The 26,187-nt window shown below is 41.4% G+C and overlaps 1 protein-coding gene across 1 annotated transcript in view; it reads left to right on the forward strand.

Moving 5' to 3' along the window:
* KL (klotho) overlaps positions 1 to 12,851 on the forward strand; it is a 63,016-nt gene extending 50,165 nt beyond the window's left edge. Inside the window, exons 3-5 of the mRNA XM_077806379.1 lie at positions 980 to 1,248; positions 4,756 to 5,872; positions 12,514 to 12,851. Of these exons, the coding sequence (XP_077662505.1) occupies positions 980 to 1,248; positions 4,756 to 5,872; positions 12,514 to 12,851 (1,724 nt within the window). The remainder of the gene's footprint in view (positions 1 to 979; positions 1,249 to 4,755; positions 5,873 to 12,513) is intronic.
* Positions 12,852 to 26,187: the final 13,336 nt, after the last annotated feature.

Raw genomic sequence — 26,187 nt, forward strand, 5'->3', positions numbered from 1 at the left:
TCTTTGTGAGTTTATCATGGCAAATTAAAGAGACAGCCGAATTAATCTCTTTTATAATTCCATTGGTTTAATTGGTTCAAACGGTGCTACATCAAGAATCAGTTTGGCCCCTCATATCTGATTGTAATGAGATACATTTGTAAAACTAGGAAATATGAACACTTTGACATTTGATTGTGTAAAATGTTGGCAGTGTAACTAGGCTGTGTAATGTTAAGTTCAATAGGTATCCAATTTGTGTTTACATAAGGTGGTGAGTGATGAAGTTAAATTGTGCTGGATACTGATACAGGCCCCAGTTTAACAAAGCACTTTAAAATGTGCTTAAATGCTTTGCTAAATAGGAATAGATTTAACTATGTGCTTAAAATTAAACACACACACTTAAGAACTTTGTTGAATCGGCACCCTCTCTAAGAACATTTTGCTGATTCTAAGTGTTTAATATCTATAGAAATGCAAACCATTTGTAAACCTCAGATTAAATCACACAGTGGAACTTGTCACAACAATGGTAATGCTGGTACATCTGTAACAGGCTTTCCACCTACTTTAGGTATGAGGGTTAATAGGTGCCAGATATTTATACCAGAAAATAGTATTCTCATCACAGATGTGAGGGGGTGTGTAAAATCGAATGAATAAAGTCTCATCAGCATTATCACTGCCACCTGCATTGCCTGGATAGTTAATGCAAATCCCTAAAAACACCAAAAAGTTGTGTTAAATTTTTCATGATAATTGCTTCAGAGTAACTTTTTTGTTTCTATATAACTTCTTGGATGTAAACTGTAAGAGTTGGATCCAAAGCCCATTGAAGTAAATTGAAGGAGTTCCACTGAATGGAATTTGAATCAAGCCTTAAGACATTTATTTATCCTGCTGCATTGCTCAAATACTAGAATCGTTTTTTTAAATGGTATACTCTATCTGGAAAAAATGAACAATATGAGGTCATCTTGTTTTTTTTTCTTCTCAGCCATCAGATATGATGAAGTTGATGTCTTTGGGTACACCGTTTGGTCCCTCATGGATGGCTTTGAATGGCATAGAGGATACAGCATTAGACGTGGATTATTTTATGTTGATTTTCAAAGCCATGACAAGAAGTTTTTGCCAAAGTCTTCAGCTTTGTTCTACCAAAAGCTAATAGAGAAAAATGGCTTCCCGCCTTTGCCTGAGAATGAACCCATAGATGGGAAATTTCCCTGCGACTTTGCTTGGGGAATTGTTGATAACTACATTCAGGTAAGGCTGATGACAAAGTCAATAGATGCTCCAACCAAACTGTTCTTTAAGTATATAATAATTGTATTGTGCAAGTATATAATCATTTTAACTTGGGTGATATAAGGTCTGTTACCATAATGATGTAGTGGGAACACCAATTTATTAAAGCTGCACATTTTACAGAATATCTTCCCAGCTTTCACCGGGCATCCTAAATGTGACCATGAAAGTGGATCCAAATTTAAATATCATAAATAACAGACTTTCTAAAAACAAACACCACATAAACAAAAAACAGAAAATGTGATCTAATGTACATCTTCCTAGATCACTTACTATGTGTTCAGTTAACAAAAATACATTCTTTTTCAAATTCATTTTGGAAGATAATTATCTGCTAAATTCAACACTTCCACACAAAGGTACTAATATATGAAAATGGCAAATATTGCAAGTGGCATTTTTATCTCCATAGTTTTAACAGCAGCATATGCGGTTGTTGTGATCCAAATCGATTCCTTTTAATGGCAAGAAATTTATTTAAATATACCCTCCCTTGCATTTGGAAATGCTAAAAGTCATGAAACCATCATTACGCATGTTTTCTAAAGGCCATTCCTAATTAGAGCTGCGCTCACTTTTTTTTGGCAATTAGGAATTTTACAGAAAAATGCATTTTTCAGGGCTGTGAAACTAACTATTTGCAAATCTTGGTCAAATCTGGTGAATAGTTTGCCCCCCCACACACACCCCAAAAATGGGGAAAAAAATTAAAAAGTGAAAATCTTTTGGTTCAATAACATTGAATCATTTCATTTTAGCTTTTTGTTTCAAAGTGGAATCTTGTTTTCAAATTTGCCCAGTTAAAAAAACCACACCTGAAAATGACCAAAACAAATTGAAAAAACAAAAATAAATTGTTTAAAGTCAACTTAAGAGGTTTTTGGGGGGTGGGAGGTTTGATTTTTTTTTTTTAATTTTGAAAAAAAATTGTTTTGATTTGAATTGAACCGGGCTTCCCCCTCCCCCCGGCCCGATAGGTTGGGTTTTTTTGGTTAGCCCCCAAACTGAAAAGTCTGTTATTTGCTCAGTTCTGTTCCCAATGTGTTCATGTTTTCTGCATGTGCATTACAGCATTATTGTTAGTGACATTATGTGCTAAAAAAAAGCAGAGAGTGTACAGGGAAATACCTTTGAAACAGGAATGGACAATTCTGCTGTGCTCCTCATTTGCCAGGCAGTGCAGTGTGGCCTCTGTCTCTGCGGCATCACTGCCCACTTGTAGCAACCAACCTGAGTCCCTCTTCTTAGCTTTCACTTCTTTTCTCCAGCTAGATCTGTTACCTCGGACAACCCTTCATGATTAAAGCCTTCATTTCACATGCAAAAATTATAGACAGGTTATGGTCTCTTTGAAAATGTGACTGTATAATTCTCAGATACTGTTTTGTCTTCAGGGCTCCTGTAGCCACAATAAGGATGTAATGTAAAATTCAGCTCTCCGATTGGATCCAAGAGCAAAATTTTTAATTTAGATTTTCCACAAAGACAGAAACTTTCTGAAGGCTGGAGCAGGGGTTCTGGAACAATTTTTATAGTGGGAGTACTAAGAGCCATTGAACCAACTGTAAACCCTGTGTATAATGGAACCCACTTCAAGCCAGGGGGTGCAGCAGCACCCCTAGTTCCAGCACCTATGAGCTGGAGCATAGCTTTTTTTTGTTTCTTATCCTAAAAGTAAGCTCTAACTTCACACTATTGAGAAACATTACAACCTCCTTGCCTGATGCATTGATTTTTAAGAAAATTCAGCAATCCTTGTCCTTCTGGTCCCAAATAAATTGAGACTGGAAATGGCACTGCTACCTTTGGGATCAATAACAGCTGTAAAGTTACTGAGTCTGTTAGTTCAAGACACTTAAAAAAACCCTTCAGACTCTGGATATTTTCACTTCAAAAGGATATTCAAACATTTTGTGCTGTAAGGCTGAGGTAGAATGATTTGTAGATGTATCACAGTGGAAAAACATTTCTGATAGCATTCCCACAGTATTAGTGGAAATGCATGCTTTAGTAATCTACAAGGAACAATTCTCCAGAAAAGCAATTTCCCTCTGACGTGCTGTTTTTTATTGCTTTCCTCTGTAAGCACAACACTGACCTCTCCAGAGAAAACAGCAAGTGATCTGCAGCTGCTCTGCACAATTTTACAGTCTCAGTTACAGGCTCAACAGTGGGTTTAGGCTGACCCTGCTTTTGAAACAAAAGGTCCAACAGGGAAACTTAGGCTCAGAGGCTTAATTTAAGAAGAAAAATAGTGGACATAGACAGATGTATATGTAGGAACTGTGTCCAATAGTTTGGGTCTTTCCTTTGAAAGGTAAACTGGACTAGGAAGGAGAAAAAAATAATACACATCATAAAACCTTCTAAGTAACTCTTTCCCTCCCTTTAGAGTCCTTTGTATTATCATAGTATTTATTAAAAAATAAAGATGTGATGTTGTGAGACTCTGAGCATCTATATCTCTCATTGATTTCAGTGGGTAATACAGGTATTCTCTAGCTCTCAAGCCCAAAAGATTTGTCGAAAATTTGCTTATTGTTGGAGAGATGCACGTTGGTATGACTCTGATATCAGAGCAAAAATATCACTCAGAAATAAACAGCATGCTATCTTAACCAATTTCATGTCATCAAAGCGAAGGAATGACACTTTTTAGTTCAATATGCTAGTGCAGTTAAAGGACATTTCTTTAGCAAGAAGCAAAATTCTTTCCCATCAGTTGTATTCATGCTGAAAATCAAGCTCAGAGACATATTTCTCTTTTATCACAGGTTCCAATAAGGAAACTGTTTAATTCTTCATGTTTCATTTATTACTTATTTTGTTCCGCTTTAGAGGAAAAAGAAAGGCTTATTTATGGTAATTTATAGTGTACAAGTAGCCCTAAAATATAGCCTTTTAAACTTTAAAGAAATTATTTTAAAAATGAGTACACACTTTGCTGTATTATCCTTCTCTGGATTTGCTTTTTTGTCCCTGAGCAGCCCCTGATTTCCCTCACAGAACTGAGTGTTGTGGGGAGAGTGTAAACGGAAGGCATACGCTAGTACACTGCCTTTTATAAAAGTAGGGTGAAGGTGCTACATATATTTGGCATTTTCTGACCTTACAATATTAAGATGCATTCATTCATATGAGTCAGAGATGGCATCAGAGATAGGGTTACCAAATAGCCACTGTAAAAAAACGGGACGGGGTGAGGGGTAATAGGCGCCTATATAAGAAATAGTCCCCTAAAACGGGACTGTCCCTTTAAAAATGGGACACCTGGTCACCCTAATTAGAGATGTATGAGGGAGATGCTGAAAGGAAAAATGTGTTCATCTTAGGAGGCAGCATCAATTAAAAGAAATAGTCTACTTGTAATTATCTTTTCATAAACCTTGTCTGATGGTTATGAATTTTCTGTATAATCAGAACTGACAATTTGAATCTTGTGTGTTTCTTTTCCCTTCTTAGGTAGACACAACCCCCTCCCAATTCCTTGACACTAATGTATATGTGTGGGATGTTCACCACACGAAGAAGCTTATTAAAGTTGATGGAGTTGTTACCCCAAAACGTAAGCGTCACTGTGTTGACTTTGCTGCCATCAGACTCCAGATCTCGTTGCTGCAGGAAATGCATGTCACACATTTTCATTTTTCTTTGAAATGGTCTTTGATTCTCCCTTTGGGTAACCTGTCTCAAATCAACCACACATTCCTGCACTATTATCAGTGTTTTGTTAGTGAACTTCTCAGAGTTAATATAACTCCTGTTGTAGCTTTATGGCAACCTATGGCTGAGAACCAAGGGCTTCCGGTTGTGCTAGCCAAATATGGAGCCTGGGAGAACCCAGAGACAGTTCAAGCCTTTGTTGAATATGCCAAGCTCTGCTTCAGAACTCTTGGCCACCATGTCAAATTTTGGATTACAATGAATGAACCCTATGTGAGGAACCTGACATATTCTGCAGGGCATAATCTGTTGAAAGCCCATGCTAAAGCCTGGCACCTGTATGACAAAGAATTTAGAAGATTTCAGAAAGGTAAAATATCTATAGCTCTGCAAGCTGATTGGGTAGAGCCAGCCTGTCCTTTTTCCAAAAATGACCAAGAAGTTGCTGATAGAGTTCTAGAATTTGACATTGGCTGGCTTGCTGAGCCCATCTTTGGGAATGGTGACTATCCACATGTGATGAGAGAATGGCTTCACCAAAGAAACAGCATTGATTTATACAATTTTCACTTGCCTTATTTCTCTGAAGAAGAAAAGAAATTAATCCAAGGCTCATTTGATTTTTTTGCCTTAAGTCATTACACTACTGTTCTTGTGGACTGGGAAAAAGAAGATGCACTGAAGTATGATCACTATCTTCAAGTTCAAATGATAAAAGACATCACATGGCTGAACTCCCCAAGCAGAGCCGCAGTGGTGCCCTGGGGATTGCGCAAAATGCTCAAGTGGGTTAAATCCAAGTATGGGGATGTCCCAGTTTATATTATAGCCAATGGAATTGATGATGATCAGAATATGGTTCAAGATAAACTGAGAGTATATTATATACAAAATTATATCAATGAAGCTTTAAAAGGTAAGGAATCCATGAAAAGTTTATACACTGAAAGTACTAGCATAAATTTTGGCAAAGCATATGACTGGGAAAAAAAATTGGCATCTAACAGCATCTAACATGTAGTTATGCTGTAGTTTATAATGGATAACTTATTCTATGGTACATAAATCTACTGTTGTTGTTAAGCAGTAGGAAGACAGAACTACTTCCACATGTTCTTAATAAAGCAGAAGAGGAAAAATATATCTTTAAATAACTGGTGTGAATAGCTTCAAAATCTGCTCATGAGATTCCTACCCTCCTCCCCACCCCTCGACTACTCCTTTCATTATCTCTTTTGGTGCTTCTTCCTCTTTCCCCTCTGTGTTCGAGTACCACGGGCCTTAGTCCACGGTCCCTTCCTTTTCTCCCTACACCTTATTCATGGGTGATGTCCTCTCCTCACACCAATTCACCAGTCTACCTCTGCGTACTATTTCTGACCAGTGCTACATATCTGACTGTCTCTCCAGCACACCATCTTGGGTGGCCTGTCTTCAATTCAAGCTAAGCATAGCCAAAACCAAACTCTTAATACTTTCTCTGTGATTGCTGACAACACCATCATCCTGCCTGTCATTCATGCTTTCAATCTTGGGGTCACTTTTAATTCCTCCTTCTCCTTCTCCCTGCCTATTTAGGCCATCACCAAGTCTTGCCACGACATCTTCCACAATTTATAAAAATTCGGTCCGTCCTGTCTTTGCTGCTGGCTAAAACACTTGCGCATTCCCTTATCTCTTCATGTGATTGTGTCATGTAGGGTATCACTCCCACTGTCCCTCCAGAACACACATTATCTTTCCAGTCACAACACAGAAGCCCCATTTTCACATCTCTGTATTAGCTCCCCTTGCTCTCTGTATTAAGTTAAAACTTGCCCTTGCCATCAATACCTTACACTTGCTTTCACACATCCATCCTAAGAGAGAAGTGGAGGCAAAAAACCTAACTGGCTTCAAGATTGAGCTTGATAAATTTATGGAGGAGATGGTATGATGGGACTGCCTACAATAGCATGTGGCCCATCAATGGCTGCCAGTAGCAAAAATCCTCAATGGCCAGAGATGGGACACTAGGTTTGGAGAGCTCTGAGTTACTGCAGAGAATTCTTTCCCAGGTATCTGCTTTGTGGGTCTTGCCCACACTTCAGGGTCTTAATTGATTGCCATATTTGGGGTTGGGAAGGAATTTCCTCCCCACCCCCAGACAAACTGGCAGAGACCCTGGGGTTTTTTCGCCTTCCTCTGCAGTATGGGGCACGTAGGGTGACCAGACAGCAAGTGTGAAAAATCAGGATGGGGGTGGGGGTAATAGGAGCCTATATAAGAAAAAGACCCAAAAATCGGGATTGTCCCTATAAAATAGGGACATCTGGTCACCATAGGGGCACGGGTCCAGTGCAGGTTTAAACTAGTGTAAATGGTGAATTCTCTGTAGCTTGAAGTCTTTCAATCATGATTTGAGGACTTCTCTCACTAAGCCAGAGGTTAGGGGGTCTATTTCAGGAGTGGGTGGGTGAGGTTCTGTGGCCTGCAATGTACAGGAGATCAGACTAGATGGGAATGATGATCCCTTCTGACCATAAAGCCTATGAGTCTCATGTTTTCTTCCACACTGTCCATATGCTTGAAATGAGTTCTCAGCGTATGTTTGCACTACAGTAGGAGATGTGATTGCACCATGTTTAGACATACCTGAGCTAGCTTTTAATGTAGCAAGTGTGTGTACTAGCTGCAGTGAATCCATAGCAGCGTGGGCTGTAGGATCCTGCCTGGGACCCTGGGTACTTATTTGGACAGCTAGACCACACTGAAGTTCGTGTTGTTGTGGCTTTGGTACCATGCTGATTGCAGTGTAGACATTCCCTTACTCTTCCTCATTCAGAGCCCTCCAAAACTCGTGGTGCTTCCATGAGGTAGGAACCAGATTTTTAAAGGTATTTAGGTGCCTACTGCAGAGGTGGGCAAACTACGGCCCGCGGGCCACATCTGGCCCGTGGGACTGTCCTGCTCAGACCCTGAGCTCCCAGTTGAGGAGGCTCACCACCCGCCCCTCCCCTGTTGTTTCCCCTCCCACGCAGTTATGACGTCACACGGGCAGCGGGGCTACAAGCTATTACTGCTCTGAGGGGCATGGTAAGGGGGCGGTGGTGGTGCATGCAGCGGTGGGGCGGGAGGGTTGGGTAGCAGGTCCCGGGAGGCAGTCAGGGGACAGGGGGCTGTTAGGGGCGGCGGTGGTTCTGGGGCGGTCAGGGGTCGGGGAACAGGGCAGGGTTGGATAGGTCAGGGAAGTCAGGGGACAGAGAGCGGGGGCGGGGTTAGATAGGGGGTGGAATCCTGGGGGGGGCTCAGTTTGGGGCGGGGGGTCCCAGGAGGGGGCAGTCAGGGGACGGGAAGTGGGAGGGGTCAAATAGGGGGGTGGGGGCCAGGCTGTTTCGGAGGCACAGGCTTCCCTACATATAGTTTCGCACCCCGATGTGGCCCTCAGGCCAAAAGTTTGCCCACCCCTGGCCTAGTGGGATTTTTAAAAGCATCTACGCACTTAATATCCATTGAAATCATGAGTTTTAGGCACCTAGTCATGAATGCACAAAAGGACCTAGGTGCCTAAGTCCCTGTTCTAGTGTCTAACTCCTTTTGTGCATTTAGCCTATAGATGATTTTGAAAAGCCTGCTAGGCATCTAAATACTTTTTAAAATCTGGCCCTAAGATTCTTGAGGTGGGGGCTATGTTTTTCTGTGTCTTGTACTATGTGTAAGCACATCTCTGTCAAATAAATAATAATACTTACCACTTGTGTAGCATTATTTAATCCTCAGAGGTTTACAAACAGAGCTAATTAATTCTTATAACAGCCCTCAGGTAAATATTGCTACCTTATTTTACAGTTGGGGAAACTAGGACAAAGGGGTTAAGCACCTTGCCCAAGGCCACAGAGAGTGTTATTCTCAGAGCCAGGAAGAGAATTCAGGAGTTACTAGCTCTCAGTCATGTGTTCAGAAAACTAGAAGATGCTTCTTAAATTTAAATTGTGATTTTTGAGGTTTTGTAGTGTTTATTGTTTTCTTCCATATGTTTGGATTGCTTAGTCTAGTGAGCCTGGAAATCAGTCTGTCACCTGGGAATATATTTACAGGGCTAAATTTAGCATGATTGAATGGGCTTGATGATACAAATCAATCCAGAAACTAGTCATCTATCTACTAAGCATTTTTTTTTCGGCTAAATTACTGCCTTTGTATCGCAGGGTGGACAAGATACATCTCATGATCCAAATTCAGCCCATAGATTTCTAATAGACAGTCTGTGACTAACCTCCTTTTAAATAAGCAGGTGTGGTCTGTGAAGAAGCATGACTCACAATAGATTGCATATGGGGATTTGTAGGGTCTGTTGGCCACGCTCCCGTATCAATAGTGAGGGAGACTGCATTTTCTCCCTTTCTACGCACCACGGGTTCTGGTTCCTAGGGAGCTGCCAAATCGGCCTTGGGTTTGATCTTGCTGTATCAAGTAGAAAATAATATTCTTGCTGTTGATCTGAATAAAAAGCAAAATATTTTTTATTTGAGACACAGTATTCTAAAATATCTGCTTCAGGTAAAGTAACCAAATTCATCAGACAATCGGCGCAGTGTTTCAGGAATAGCTTTTTCCTCTCCCAGCTAAATTAAATACTGCTCCATTTGTCCTGCTTTTATATGTTGTTCTAAGTTGCCCCACCACAGCTAAACCTCTACTATTTCCAGTGGATTGCTTGACCCCCCTGCCGTCCTCCCACAGGCCTATATCAGAGGCTTGCCACTGTAAATGGGCAAGCTCCTCCCGGTGATCACTGAAGGACACGGCTGTGTTTGTAAGGAGTGACACAGTGCAGCCTGTGAACAGCACATTGGGATGGAGAATACTCTCGTACAAACAGCACAAAACATAACAAAACTTAGTTCTCACAAAACTAAGTGATTGGGCAACAAAATGGCAAATGAAATTTAATGTGGATAAATGTAAAGTAATGCACATTGGAAAAAGTAACCCCAACTATACATACAATATGATGGGGGCTAATTTAGCTACAACTAATCAGGAAAGACATCTTGGAGTCATCGTGGATAGTTCTCTGAAGACGTCCATGCAGTGTGCAGCGGCAGTCAAAAATGGAAACGGGATGTTAGGAATCATTAAAAAAGGGATCGAGAATAAGACGGAGAATAACTTATTACCCTTATATAAATCCATGGTACTCCCACATCTTGAATACTGCGTACAGATGTGGTCCCCTTATCTCAAAAAAGATATACTGGCATTAGAAAAGGTTCAGAAAAGGGCAACTAAAATTATTAGGGGTTTGGAACGGGTCCCATATGCGGAGGGATTAAAGAGGCTAGGACTTTTCAGCTTGGCAAAGAGGAGACTAAGGGGGGATATGATAGAGGTATATAAAATCATGAGTAGTGTGGAGAAAGTGAATAAGGAAAAGTTATTTACTTGTTCCCATAATATAAGAACTAGGGGCCACCAAATGAAAGTAATGGGTAGCAGGTTTAAAACAAATAAAAGGAAGTTCTTCTTCACTCAGTGCACAGTCAACCTGTGGAACTCCTTGCCTGAGGAGGTTGTGAAGGCTAGGACTATAACAGGGTTTAAAAGAGAAGTGGATAAAATTCATGGAGGTTAAGTGCATTAATGGCTATTAGCCAGGATGAGTAAGGAATGGTGTCCTTAGCCTCTGTTTGTCAGAGTGTGGAGATGGACTGCAGGAGAGAGATCACTTGATCATTATTTGTTAGCTTTCACTCCCTCTGGGGCACCTGGCATTGGCCACTGTTGGTAGACAGGCTACTGGTCTGACCCAGTACAGCTGTTCTTATGTTAAATATTGCACCAGATCATGCCTCCAAGAGCTACATGCCTGAGGTATTTCCAGTGGATTTCATTTCCCTTAGGCAGATGAGATGTGGTGTTGTGGTTACTGCATTATATGGGTTTCTAGGTTGTATGTTCCCCCTTGCAGAGTTATATGGAGATACCGCAGGCATCACATAAGGCACGAGAGGTTTGTACTCAAGTTCCACCTTCTGTGGAAGTAGGATCTCAAAGGTGGGGAAGCAGCGGTCTGCAGCTCATAGCCTATGTGACTCATAGGTTATGAGCTGCAGCCAGCTGCTTCCCCGCCTTTGAGATCCATCGTCATTGGGATGCAAAATGCAGAGTGGGAGCCACACGCTGGTTATAGGGAAGCTGCCAAGTGAATTCCCCACTGGTTGGTAGGAGGTCAGGGGGGCTGGAACCAGGGTCAAGGAGGCCAGAGGCAGATTAGGGGTTTATGGGGCCTGTGCTAAGGGGCAATTTACTGCCAGCGTTACATACCAGCCTTACTAATTGCCTCACTCCAGTCTGACTCTCCTTGCCAGCTGCACAGCCTGCTGCCAAGAAGCCTGTATGTTTCAGTAAGAGCCTTGTCCTGCAAACACTTGTGCACATTCATAACTTTACTTCTGAGAGTTGAGATACACTGTGAGATGATGTCAGCTGAATAGTCCATGTGTGTCAGGTCCTGATTCAGCAGGGTACTTAAGCACATGCCTAACTTGACTTCAGTGGGTCTGCTCATGTGTTTAAAGCTAGACTTGTGCTTAAGTACCTTACTGACTCAGTTAATGACTCAGGTCACCTCAGTCCAAAATCACAGGGCAATATGAGGAGATGGGGTTGATACACATAGCGTGTCCTGGAATGATTTCTGATGTTATGGAGCAGGATATACCAGTTGAGGAAGGTTACATTGACTATTCCAACTCCACCCTTCCCCTCATGTTGCATCCGATGAAGTGAGCTGTAGCTCACGAAAGCTTATGCTCAAATAAATTCGTTAGTCTCTAAGGTGCCACAAGTACTCCTTTTCTTTTTGTGAATACAGACTAACACGGCTGCTACTCTGAAACCTGTCATGTTAGTGTGTATGCTCTCCTGGTGCCACAAGCAGGAGTGATTGATGTGACGCTCCCCTTTTGCCATTTGGAAGCACTGTGTAAAGAGCTTGATTGTGTTCACCATATTTATCTTCACTGCTGGGGGCATGGGTAAGCAGAGAAAATTTTAAAAATCCCAACCCCCAAACAACATATCAGGCAGAAAATTATGAAAACTGCTTTTGTCATGCCTTTAAAAAGATAATTTCACTGGCTGCATTCTGTGATGGATTCCATGTCCTAGGTTTCACTCCCTTGAATGAAGATGTATTCATTGACCATACAAATTATATTTTATACTATAAGTTTATGTCTGTGCATGGGTATACTACTGTTTGTTTTATACAAACAGATCCATATCTGCATTAATAGGCCAACCGTTACCCCAGAGTGACCATTTATATTTTAATTAAAAGGAAAAATTGTGTGGTGATCACGCTGTATGGTAATTGTCATCAAATGCTCACTTTTTAATGATAACCTCTTAATGTATGTATGCATATCTATCTTCCCTCTCTATGGAGATGAGTTCAAATCTGGGTTTGGCTTTGAACTTCCTCAGCAACATACAGTAGAACACAGCATTGTTCTTAAATAAATTAATAACTGATTTATTTTCCTTTCCCCTCCCCTTTGTTTTCTTTTGCAGCATACACCCTGGATAATGTCAATCTACGGGGATATTTTGTCTATTCTTTCAATGACAGGACTGCTCCCAAATATGGCCTCTATCGTTACATTGCTAATCAGTATGAGCCGAAGCCTTCCATGAAACATTACAGAGAGATAATTGACAATAATGGTTTTCCCAGTTCAGAAACTCCTGATAGACTGTGTCCAGAAATGCTTGTCTTGTGCCCTGAATGCAACTTTTTCCAAACCAGAAAATCTTTATTAGCTTTTATATCTTTTATATTTTTTGCTTTTATTGTTACTGTATTCTTCATTATTTACTACTCTAGGAGGGTTGAAAGAAGGTATAAATAGTGCTGCCCCTTCGCATACGGCACTCGCTACTCCTCCGTCTGCATTCCCTTGGGAATTCTGAAATAATGGCACACAAGGTTGTAATCACTTTAATACTAGGGAACCATTTGCACTGTGTAATACTGTGAAGCACTGAAGTTGAAAATGGATTGTGAACATAGGGCCCTGAAATCCTTCTCTGTGTTTTAATACCTTTGGTTTATGACAGATCCTTGATTGTTGTCATCAAATTTATCTCAGGACTTTGATTGAGGCCCTTTATTTGGGCAGATTTTTTCCACTTTGGGGGGGAGGGTTAGCTCAGTGGTTTGAGCATTGGCCTGCTAAACCCAGGGTTGTGAGTTCAATCCTTGAGGGGGCCATTTAGGGATCTGGGGCAAAAACTGGGGTTTGGTCCTGCTTTGAGCAGGGGGTTGGACTAGATGACCTCCTGAGGTCCCTTCCAACCCTGAGATTCTATGATTCTAAGGGTATTTTTAAAAAAGGCCTACAATTAGCCTGATGGTGGAGACACAAACAAAGGTGTTAACTTAGATGTAAATTGGTTTTGGTTTTATTTTAAGACCTAGAGTAGTGGAAAAATACAGGTGTGGAGTTCTCAGGGTGAAAGATTGATGGGAAACAAAAGAAACTATCTCCCCAAACCAGGTGTTATGGCACCTGATACAAAACAAACACATAATTTAAATGATCAGGAAAGTAGAGACTCAACAACTATTTGTACCAAAAGGGAAAGGAGAGTCTTCTTGTTAAAGCAGAGGACAGGGAGTGAAGAGATTGGGATTTTTTCCCCTGCTGTGCTGGTGACTTTGGGTAAATCACTTAACTGCAAAGGAGGCTGCTGGACCCACACTCCCTGCCTGCTCTGTCTCCATTGGTGCTGTCACCTTGCCAGTCTACTGCTGTGGCTCCAAGCTGTGGAGCATGATCCAGCTCCGCCTTGCTGTGTCTAACCTGAAGAATCCAACGGGAAACAGCAGCAAGGGGAATTGACTCATGTCTAGAGGGCCGTAAAGGTGGTTCCTGGCAAGGGGATAGGCAGTGTTTAATTTATGCCAGGGCTGAGCCTCAGCACCTCTAGGTGTGGCAGTTCATAGCCCCGCTAGCTCTTGGCTTGCTGCGTCAGTTATGAAAGTAAAAAAAATTGCTTGAACCCTGGCACCTAATTGCTTGAGCCCCCGCACCTCTTCCATTACAAATTAAGCACTGGGGGTAGGGTTCATGCCTTGGAGATAAGGGAGAGTTAAAGAGGATTAAAGGGTCTTTTGTTTGGTGAAGGGGGAGAGTAGTAACTGTGAAGGCTATGGGGTGCTCCCAGTTGACAAATGGGAGAACTGCACTTACATTTTCCTGTTATCAAGCACAGCAAAGGTATGTCTTTTGGGGGTGCAGGGGGCAAATGCAGTATGTTCCCATGCCACCACCTAGTAACAAGAACCTTTTCCTCCTACTTGTGCGCCTTCCCCCAACGTTGAAAAACAAAACTGGCAATTAACCATTTCCCAGGTTCCCATTGGTTAGCAAACTGTGGAATGATTTGAGGAAGGGCTTTGTTTGAGTTTGAATTATGTTGGGTCTGGAGGCTTTAAGCCTTTAAATTTCACACTTCTACCCTGGCAACCTGCTGCCTTGTTTGCCAAGGATTTAAGTCTTGCACCCCTTGCTTTTAAAGCTCACTTATCTATTCTCTAAGAGCTTGACCCAACTCCTATTGGAGTCTTTTCCGTGGATTGTAATGGGAATTGGATCAGGCGTTGATAGCACTCAGATCCAGAAATGAGCGACTTTCCCTTCTCTTTCAATGGAATAAATTAGTACACACACACACACACAAAGCAACATTGTTTCTTAATAGAATCATAGAAATTAGAGACTGGAAAAGCCCTAAGGTAATTTTGCCTATCTGACTTATGAATCAGTATATTAGGAGCCCACTGTGCATAATGCAGAACAGTGATTGTTTTCTCTATCTCCGTGTTTGCATTGTCGTCAGATGTGTTTATGCTTCTATTTCCGTTTTGCCACATGAGTTATGTTCATCACTGGAGAGTATTTTTTAATCTAATATGCTCTGTGTCAATTATAAGTAGTTTATCTAGCAGAAGCTGATGTTGCTGTATTGAATGTGAATGTTTATCTACTGTAAATTGAAATTTATATGTGAAACATGCCTACTTTCATTTGCAAACTAGATTACATTTCTTTCCTATTTAGGTTATGTACAGAAATAGAAAATAGTTATTGTTCAATCATAGTGATTAATACGTTTGTATTTTAGTTTCAGACTTACAATAGTCTCCATTTGCACTTATATATATATATATATATATATATATTTTGCTATGAGGATTCAGGTGACAAATTCTGTGTAGGTGATAAAGTATAGAAAATGTATATTAGCCTGGAAAAGTTTGCTGAAGGAGAATATATTTTAAAATTTTACTGTGTGTTGTTTCTACGTTTACCTGCTGCCATATGGCACTGCATGGACTGCAATACAAAGAGATGGTTCTTGCTGAATATATGGAGAGCTATATAGATTTCTCCATGTCATTGTAAAGAGTCACCTATTTACATATTTAACATATAGTTTATTTCATGGTGTCAGGTGGAAAACTCAGCTGATGGTGAGAAGGACAATATTTAATATATACATGGCCAAATATATCGATGTGCTAATTTTCCTTTCTATAACTATGCTAGAATAATAAATACTGGGCCTGATTTTTAGAGTCGGTGAGCACGTGCAGCTCTCACTGACTGCATTGTGTGTGTGCGCGTATGCTGAGTACCTCTGAAAATCCTAATCCAAAACAAGTATTTTATATTCTTACTCTCTTCCCCATTGGGTGGCTATTTAAAATGTGTATTTATCATGCAGCTATTTCACTACCTAGGAATGATCAATGCGTTACTATCTTGAGCTAGTCATTTGCGAAGCCATATTTTGAAATGTTGGGGGCAGTGGGAGGCCAGAAGTGAGAAGGCATGAAAGCTGCATTCACATCGAGGGGGACATAAACAGAGTCGCAAAAAGATGGCAGGGGACATGTCTGTTCCCCTTATCTGCGTCACTGATTGCACCAAAGTGTAATAACACCTGCACTATAAAAAAAAACAACCTAATTCCTAAACTGCATTTATACAGAGCAAGACATTTAGGATGGACTAGACATAGTAAGAATGTATAAAGTCTTCTCACAAGTAGTGATAGGATAAATGTGTTTGGTGTGGACTGGACTAAGTCCAGCTTACAAGAAGTGGAAGATTGGACAAATGACCAAGGATGAGTATAAAAATATTGCTCGGGGATGCAGGAGTGAAATCAGGAGGGCCAAATCACACCTGGAGTTGCAGCTAACAAGAGATGTTAAAAGAAACAAGAAGGGTTTCTTTAGGTACGTTAGCAACAGGAAGAAAGTCAAGGAAAGTGTGGGCCCCTTAGTGAATGAGGGAGGCTACCTAGTGACAGAGGATGTGGAAAAAGCTAATGTACTCAATGTTTTTTTCCCCTCTGTCTTCACGAACAAGGTCAGCTCCCAGACTATTGCACTGGGCAGCACAGCATGGGGAGGAGGTAACCAGCCCTCTGTGGAGAAAGAAGTGGTTCGGGACTATTTAGAAAAGCTGGACATGCACAAGTCCATGGAGCCGGATGCGTTGCATCTGAGAGCGCTAAAGGAGTTGGTGGATGTGATTGCAGAGCCATTGGCCATTATCTTTCAAAACTCATGGCGATCGGGGGAAGTCCTGGACGACTGGAAAAAGGCTAATGTCCTGCTCATCTTTAAAAAAGGGAAGAAGGAGGATCCTGGGAATTACAGGCCAGTCAGCCTCACCTCAGTCCTTGGAAAAATCATGGAGCAGGTCCTCAAGGAATCAATTCTGAAGCACTTAGAGGAGAGGAAAGTGATCAGGAACAGTCAGCATGGATTCACCAAGGGCATGTCATGCCTGACTAATCTAATTGCCTTCTATGACGAGATAACTGGTTCTGTGGATGAAGGGAAAGCAGTGGACGTGTTGTTCCTTGACTTTAGCAAAGCTTTTGACACGGTCTCCCACAGTATTCTTGCCAGCAAGTTAAAGAAGTAGGGGCTGGATGAATGGACTATAAGGTGGATATGAGCTGGGGGTTGGACTAGATGACCTCCTGAGGTCCCTTTCAACCCTGATATTCTATGATTCTAAGCATAGGATTGTTTAGAGTTCCATGGTTAGGTTGGCGTTTTGCCAGATGACCATGCTGTGATGACCATTTTAAAAATCACCATAGTGAAAATTTGCACCCCTGAAATCAGTAGAGGCTGAGCACCATTAAACCAAATGAACTGATCAAATATCTGCAACCATTGCAGGTTCTTCCAATACTTAGATTAGGAGATATTGTAGTTGGTGAGTGGCAAATGTTGAGTTTTCTAATGGTGCTTACTGACTATCTAGGGTAAGTAAATCAGGGATTCATTACAGTGACGTAAGAGAAACATTATCCCATACAATAATGCTGCTAGCACCTGTGGAAATAATACAGCCTTTTGTGCTCTTACTTTCAAAACTGACTTTAAATACCCCTGAAGAACACTGACCTCATGGATTCAATATAAATATATGCAGAAATATTTTCCACAATATCCTATCTACTTCAGTACATGTGCAGGCTGTTTTAAAACTGAGCAATCTCTTTTTAAATAAGATAGGAGTGACCAAAGGGAAGTTCTTGGCCAAATAAGACCAAATAAGCACTTATAAAGTGCTTTACCTTTTCAGAACACTGTACAAATCTGAGTGAATTAATTCCGCACCTTTAACATGGAGCGGTGGCCCAGGCAAACTACAGGTTGATTTGGTAGAGCACATGCCAGGGTATAGACTCAGCAGTCTACTTCATTTTATGGACATTAGGAGCAGTTCTCAGACTTCTTGAAAATTGCCCAAATGGCCCTTCAATGGTCCAAGATTGGACACCTCTCCCCTAAGTCTTGCGCAACATCTGCACTGTGCTCCTGCAGACTGATTCAGCTCCTCCTCCGTAATCAGGGTATAGTACAGATGGAATTTTTTTGCTTTTGATATTTATTTGTAAATGGTGATTTAGCACTCTTCTGTGAAGAGAGCATCTATAGTATCTTGTGCCATGACGGGACAGCAACCAGATTTTAATTTTTAAACAAACAGAACACTATTATAAAAATAGAGTGAGATCTAAACATAGCATAATACTTTAGTTTTGAAAATTAACAAGCTTTTGCACCTGAGATAGTTGTTGATAGGCTGTGTGAAATGCATATGCTCATGTTTTTAATTGTGCTAATAGAATGTACATTATTGCCAATTTACTGAAAGTTACAGCTCAAACACTGTTGTAAAATATGAAATTATATTTTGATCCAAAATATTTTTGTGATACAGGTGGAAATCTGCTGTTTTTGTTTCCTGGGGCAGGCTGTAAAGAATGAATGCTAATAGAAAGTGTTTTCAAAATGTATGCAGTATATGTTGTATTTATGTTGTTGCTATTATTGGAGTTACTCTGTACCCCAAGCCCCTCGGGTGCCAGTAGCATTCCCAGTGTACCACGTCTCAGAGGCAAGCACTGTGGGTGCTTCAGCAGCGAGGCCTTGTAGGAGGTAGACCTGGTGAGTCCCAATAACCACCCAAACTCATGGCTAAGGGAAAGGTTTTTACTAAGGATGGCAGGAAAGGGACAGATTGCAGATACCCTAGGTACAGAGGCTTCAACAATTGCAGTTCAAAGTGAGCAATAGCAGCTCTCGTTTGGTGACAGGGCCAGTCCAATCCAGAGTCAGGGCTCTTCAGCCCTAGTGCCTGGGGTGCCATCTCCAGCTCAGTCTTTATTTCTAGCAAATAAGTGCTTGCAGGTTTCCAGGCCAGGCTCATGTATTGTCTCTCACTGGGGCCTCTCGGCTCTGGCTCCCTGCCCAGCAGTTGCTGGGCCCCTGTAAGTCCCACACAGACCTGCCTAGCTGTAATATCCGGCAGTCACAGCCTGTTCCACGTGCAGCTCTGCATCTGTTCCTGCTTCCAGTTTCTTTCCAGTTCTCTGCTTGTCATGTGGCTGCTGTTTAAACTTCCAAGGCTCTGGCTTTGGAAGTTCAAGAGGATCTTTCCCCTTCTTACCCGACCAGGGGAAAGGAAAGTGCAATGGGGAAGGGCCTGATGGCAGTTGTAGTCCCCTGCTTTGCAGCTCCAGGAGGGGGACAATGCCCTCACTTAGAAATGGAATCAAACTTACTGTACATCACACACTGCAAACTTTATTTTAATTGTACATCTGCCAGTTTCCTGTTTACAACAAAAAGAGTACGGGCCTTTTAGTGCCCTATGTAAAGCTTTAGTGGCAGGATTTTTAGGATAATTTTTAATTAACCCTGTTAGTTAGTTTTCTACTGCCACAACATTAACAAAAAGAAAAGGAGTACTTGTGGCACCTTAGAGACTAAGAAATTTATTTGAGCATAAGCTTTCGTGAGCTACAGCTCACTTCATCGGATGCATGCACTGGAAAATACAGTGGGGAGATTTTATATACACAGAGAACATGAAACAATGGGTGTTACCATACACAATGTAACGAGAGTGATCAGGTAAGGTGAGCTATTACCAGCAGGAGAAAAAAAAAGCTTTTGTAGTGATAATCAAGGTGGGCCATTTCCAGCAGTTGACAAGAACGTGTGAGGAACAGTGTGGGGTATAAACATGGGGAAATAGTTTTACTTTGTGTAATGACACATCCACTCCCAGTCTTTATTCAAGCCTAAGTTAATGGTGTCCAGTTTGCAAATTAATTCCAATTCAGCAGTCTCTTGTTGGAGTCTGTTTTTTGAAGTTTTTTTTTTGAAAAGCAGCATCACTTGCCCCATAACCTCAGCTGTGCAGAACACAATGCCATCCACAGCCTCAAAAACAACTCTGACATCATAATCAAAAAGACTGACAAAGGAGGTGCTGTCCTCATCATGAATAGGTCGGAATATGAACAAGAAGCTGCTTGGCAGCTCTCCAACACCACATTCTACAAGCCATTACCCTCTGATCCCACTGAGGGTTACCAAAAGAAACTACATCATCTGCTCCAGAAACTCCCTGAAAAAGCACAAAACAAATCCACACAGACACACCCCTAGAACTCCGATAAGGGGTATTCTATCTCCTACCCAAGATCCATAAACCTGGAAATCCTAGACGTTCCATCATCTCAGGCATTGGCACCCTGACAGCAGGATTGTCTGGCTATGTAGACTCCCTCCTCAGGCCCTACGCTTCCAGCACTCCCAGCTATCTTCAAGACACCACTGATTTCCTGAGGAAACTACAATCCCTCGGTGATCTTCCTGAAAACAGCATCCTGGCCACTATGGATGTAGAAGCCCTCTACACCAACATTCCACACAAAGATGGACTACAAGCCGTCAGGAACAGTATCCCCGTTAATGTCACGGCAAACCTGGTGGCTGAACTTTGTGACTTTGTCCTCACCCACAACTATTTCACATTTGGGGACAATGTATACCTTCAAATCAGCGGCACTGCTATGGGTACCCGCATGGCCCCACAGTATGCCAACATTTTATGGCTGACTTAGAACAATGCTTCCTCAGCTCTTGTCCCCTAATGCCCCTACTCTACTTGCACTACATTGATGACATCTTCATCATCTGGACCCATGGAAAAGAAGCCCTTGAGGAATTCCACCATGATTTCAACAATTTCCATCCCACCATCAACCTCAGCCTGGACCAGTCCACACAAGAGATCCACTTCCTGGACACTACAGTGCTAATAAGCCATGGTCACATAAACACTACCCTATACCGGAATCCTACTGACAGCTATACGTATCTACATGCCTCCAGCTTCCATCCAGACCACACCACATGATCCATTGTCTACAGCCAAGCTCTACAATACAACTGCATTTGCTCCCACCCCTCAGACAGAGACAAACACCTACAAGATCTCTATCAAGCATTCTTACAACTACAATACCCACCTGCAGAAGTGAAGAAACACATTGACAGAGCCAGAAGAGTACCCAGAAGTTACCTACTACAGGACAGGCCCAACAAAGAAAATAACAGAACGCCACTAGCCATCACCTTCAGCCCCCAACTAAAACCTCTCCAACGCATCATCAAGGATCTACAACCTATCCTGAAGGACGACCCATCACTCTCTCAGACCTTGGGAGACAGGCCAGTCCTTGCTTACAGACAGCCCCCAAACCTGAAGCAAATACTCACCAGCAACCACACACCACACAACAAAAACACTAACCTAGGAACCTATCCTTGCAACAAAGCCCGTTGCCAACTGTGTCCACATATCTATTCAGAGGACACCATCATAGGACCTAATCACATCAGCCACACTATCAGACCCAAAAGTGACAATTCTTCAACAAAAAAACTTCAAAACCAGACTCCAACAAGAGACTGCTGAATTGGAATTAATTTGCAAACTGGACACCATTAACTTAGGCTTGAATAAAGACTGGGAGTGAATGTGTCATTACACAAAGTAAAACTATTTCCCCATGTTTATTTCCCCCCCTTACTGTTCCTCACACATTCTTGTTAATTGCTGGAAATGGCCCACCTTATTATCACTGCAAAACGGTTTTTTTCTCTCCTGGTAATATCTCACCTTACCTGATCACTCTCGTTACAGTGTGTATGGTAACACCCGTTGTTTCATGTTCTCTGTGTATATAAAATCTCCCCACTGTATTTTTCACTGCGTGCATCCGATGAAGTGAGCTGTAGCTCACGAAAGCTTATGCTCAAATAAATTTGTTAGTCTCTAAGGTGCCACAAGTCCTCCTTTTCTTTTTGTGGATACAGAAAGAAAACACGGCTGCTACTCTGAAACAACATTAATAGTAATTTGCATTTTGGGGGCTATTGCCAATGACTAAGACCAGATCTAACCTTAAATTTTGCTGGCATAGCTATGTCGGATGCATTATAATGCTTTTATTTTATTTTATTTTTTTTGCTACATAGCTCTGGCAGCAAAAGCCGTAGTGTAGATACAGTTATACTGACATATAAGTACTTTTGCTTATTTTGCTTGTCAGACTGGAATAATCTATACTGGCAAAAGCACTTTTTTGCCAGCATAGCTGCCTCTACACTAGGTCTCATCTACACTTAAAACTTATACCAGCATAGCTCTGTTGATTAGGGCTGTGATTTATTCCCCAGAATGCTGTCAAACTGGTAGGATGTACCTAGTGGGGTCCTGCATGAATCTGTTCTGGGTCCGGTGCTATTCAATATTTTCAATAATGAGTTGGATAATAGAGTGGAGAGTATGCTTTTAAAATTTGTGGATGATATCAAGCTGGAAGGGGTTGCTAGCATTTTGGAGGACAGGATTAGAATTCAAAATAACTGACAAATTGGAGCATTGGTCTGAAATCAACGAGAGGAAATTCAATAAAAACAAGTGCAAAGTGCTACACTCAGGAAGGAAAAAGCAAATGCACAACTACAAAATGGGGAATAACTGGCTAGGCAGTAGTACTGCTGAAAAGGATCGAGGGTTATAGGGGATCAGAAAGTGAAAACGTGTCAACAATGTGATGCAGTTGCAAAAAAGGCTAATGTAATTCTGGTGTGTATAAACAGGAATGTTGTATTTAAGACAAGGGAGGTAATTGTCCTCCTGTACTCAGCACTGGAGAAGCCTCAGCTGGAGTACAAAGTATTCAGTTCTGGGCACCACATTTTAGGAAGGTTGTGGACAACTGGAGAGAGTCCATAGGAGAGCAATGGCAATGATAAAAGGTTTAGAAAACCTGACGTATGAGGAAATGTAAAAAACACAACAATAACTGGGGCATGTTTAGTCTTGATAAAAGAAGACTGAGAGGGGACCTGATAAGTCTTCAGATATGTTAAGGGCTATTATAAAGAGGATGATGGTCAATTGTTTTCCATGTTCATGGAAGGTAGGACTAGAAGTCATTGGTCTAATACACAGCAAGGGCGAATTAGTTTAGATATTAGGAAAACCTTCCAACTATAAGGGTATTTAAGCTCTGGAATAGGTTTCCAAAGGAGGTTGTGGAATTCCCAAGTCTTTCAGGACAAAGGAGACCAATGGTGTAATAGTAAATACCTGTGTGCTAGCATGTTGGTGTGGTGGCAGCTGTGATGGTGGGTGCTGGTTGATATGGGGCTGATAAAGCTGTCCGAAGTTTTTTTTGCTGCATTAAGTAAGCTACCCAGGGTTGGATGGAGCCATCTGCTCTGGGAATGTGGTGAAATTTAGGCTGGAAATACATTTCTTGAATTAGTTTGGTTTGGCTTCCAAATGTGAATTCTTGCTGTGGACAACTGTATGGTTACTATTGTGGAGTATGTCAGATTGCTGCATCACTTTCCTGGGACAGTCCCCACCTAGCCTCTAAAAATGGGGATGCTGTTTTAAGTGATTCTTGACTAGCAAATTCACACCATTGCAGCTTAGAATCTATTTCCAGTCTAGTACTAAAAACTAGTGCTTCCTTTAAAAAAGTGGAAGGGAAAGATCACTATAAACATATTTGTGTTGTTATCATGGGGGTTGGGTGAAACCGTGTTGAAACGAGTGGGCACAAGAGCCAACCATTATTTAGGATAAATATAAAAAGCAGCTAAGCTCCTTTTATGGAATAGTCTAGAGAGCTGAAACAATCACCCAAAACACAGACCACACGTAAGGCTAGTTAAGAATCTGAGCTATGTAAGTGGAAGGGATAAATTGGGGGCTGAATGCACATGCATGAGGCTGGTTATTGTTTGAGCAAGTGTGTTTGTGTGTGTGTGTGTGTGTGTACACAAGAGCGAGAGACAAACACCACAGAAACACACAGAGAAATTCTCTCCTGTTGTTTGATTCCTACTGTGTTCGGGGAAACAGGATTTTATGTACATTTTTAGGTATTTCTTTGGGGCAATCAGACTCCATCATCAGTTTCTCCTCCTAACAGAAACAACCCACAAGACCCTGAATATTTCTAACTGCTTGTGTCAAAAGGGGGAACTGTGGGAACTGAGCTTTAAAGTTTTGTATAGACTAACAAAATTCTTTTCTCTAACAGTGCAAGAGTCAAACGCTTATTGGAGGCCACCTTAAATCCCGCCAAAGCTCAGTGAATTCTGGCAAAATGATCGGGTTCTCCCAAACTACAGAGTGTTGTGAATGATCAGGAACAATATTCTGTCTTCTGGAATGGGCTTAGTGCTCTACCATTCACAGGCAGTGCATGTCTCCTTGAGACCCTTCTTAGATTATAAAGCTTAAGGCCTGAAGAGATGATGAGGTCATCTAGTTTGACTCTCTGTATAATACAGGCCATTAAATTTTACCCATTTACCCCTGTACTGAGCCAACAACTTGTCTGACTAAAGCATTTTTTCCAGAAAAGCACATCCAAACTGGATTTGAAGACTCCAAGAGATGGAGAATCCACTCCTTCCCTTGGTAGTTTGTTCCAGTTGGTTAATCACTCTCACTATTAATAATTCATGCCTACTTTCTCATTTAAATGTGTCTGGCTTTATGTTCAAGCCATTGGTTCTTGTTATGCCTTTCTCCACTGGATTGAAGGGCCCTTTAATATCTAGTATTTGTTCCCTGTGGAGGTATTTATACACTGCAATCAAGTGACCTCTCAATATTCTTTTGAAAAAGAAAACAAATTGAGCAGTCTCTTACTACTAGGCATTTTTTCTGCCCTTGAGCCATTTTTGTGGCTCTCTTCTGCAGCCTCTCCAGTTTTTCAACATCCTTTGGGAGAGGTGTAGCCTAATGGTCTGAGTTATGAATGAGGAATGTTGGAGTTCTAATTCCAACCTGACACGGACTCCTATTTCCTCTTTTGCCTTTGGGCAAGTCTTCAGCTTCCCCAGTTATGAAATAATCCCTACCCATCTTGCAGGAATGTCACAAGGGTTATTTTAGAAGTTAAAGCGCTAGCTACAGTTAAGTGTGAGTAGTTGTTGCTAGTTAATCTTGCAGGGTACTCTCTCTCCTCCCCCAGTCATTCTTCCAGTTGGGAGTGAATGTTTCTTATTTCTGAAAGCTAAGAAAATAAATACCCGTGAAGTAACTGCCAGTGTTGTGATCCCTGACAGGACTAACTGAGCCTTTAAATCTATTCCTAATGGAGGTTTGTGAATTTTTTTTACACACTTGTAACTCATTTATCGGTCACATTGCTGCAGGATATGTGACCGGATATTGCCTTCCCTTACTTTTAATACAGTAAGCTAGATGGATCTTGCACTGCTCAGCATACATTTGATTCTGTTTGCTATTCACATGCACATTCCTCTGTTGACATATTATTATGGGATAGGAAGAAAAAATACAACCTAGCTTTTATTATTTTCTCCTTGTATCTGCTTGCTCATATTAATGCTGCATAATCATTATATAAATGCACAGGTGACACTGTCAAGGACACACTTAATTTAAAAGTATTACAGTACTCCTGTACTTCTGCTATTTATCTCCTATCTCTAATTACAGGGTGCGATTTATGAGGCACTGAAAAGATGAAATTGCATGGTTTTTTCAAAGAATCAAGTAATCTGTGTATTTCTATTCTAATCAATGGAGCGATCGCTGAAAAAGATTCAGGCAAAATTTACAGTGATGGCAGGGGGAGGTATTTTAGAGTTTACGTTGATTTTAGTTTATCCCAGTGTTGGCTGTTTAATTTTCTTTTACTTATAAGAACTTAGGAATGGCCATTTGGAGTCAGACCAATAGTCCATCTAACCCAATGTCTTCTGATAGTGGCTGCTGCCAGAGGCTTCAGAGGGAATGAATAGAACAGGGCAATTATTGAGTGATTCCTCCCCTGTTGTCTAGTTCCAGCTTCTGGCAGTCAGAGGTTTAGGGACACCCAGATCATGGGGTTACACCCGATTGTCTTGGCTACTTGCCCTTGATGGACATATCCTCCATTGACTTTAATACTTTTTTGAACTCAGTTATACTTTTGACCTTCACAACGTCCCCTGGCAACAAGTTCCACAGGCTGACGCTGTATTGTGTGAAGAAATACTTCCTCATCTTTGTTTTAAACCTGCTGCCTATTTGCAATAATTATTTATATTGGTAACAGCAGCGAACACTTGCAATAGCGCTTTTCAGCTGTAGATATCAAAATGATTTAACAAGTAGGATGTGTCATTTATCCAACCTGTTACAGCTGGGATAAATACAGTGCAGAAAGTTTGTGACTTGTCCAAGAGCACATGGAGAACCAAGGATGGAGCTGGGAAGAGCACCTTCAGCTGCTGACTACTCCCTGTTCCTT

The sequence above is a fragment of the Eretmochelys imbricata genome, chromosome 1, assembly GCF_965152235.1.
Source record: "Eretmochelys imbricata isolate rEreImb1 chromosome 1, rEreImb1.hap1, whole genome shotgun sequence".
Classification (NCBI taxonomy): Eukaryota; Metazoa; Chordata; order Testudines; family Cheloniidae; genus Eretmochelys; species Eretmochelys imbricata.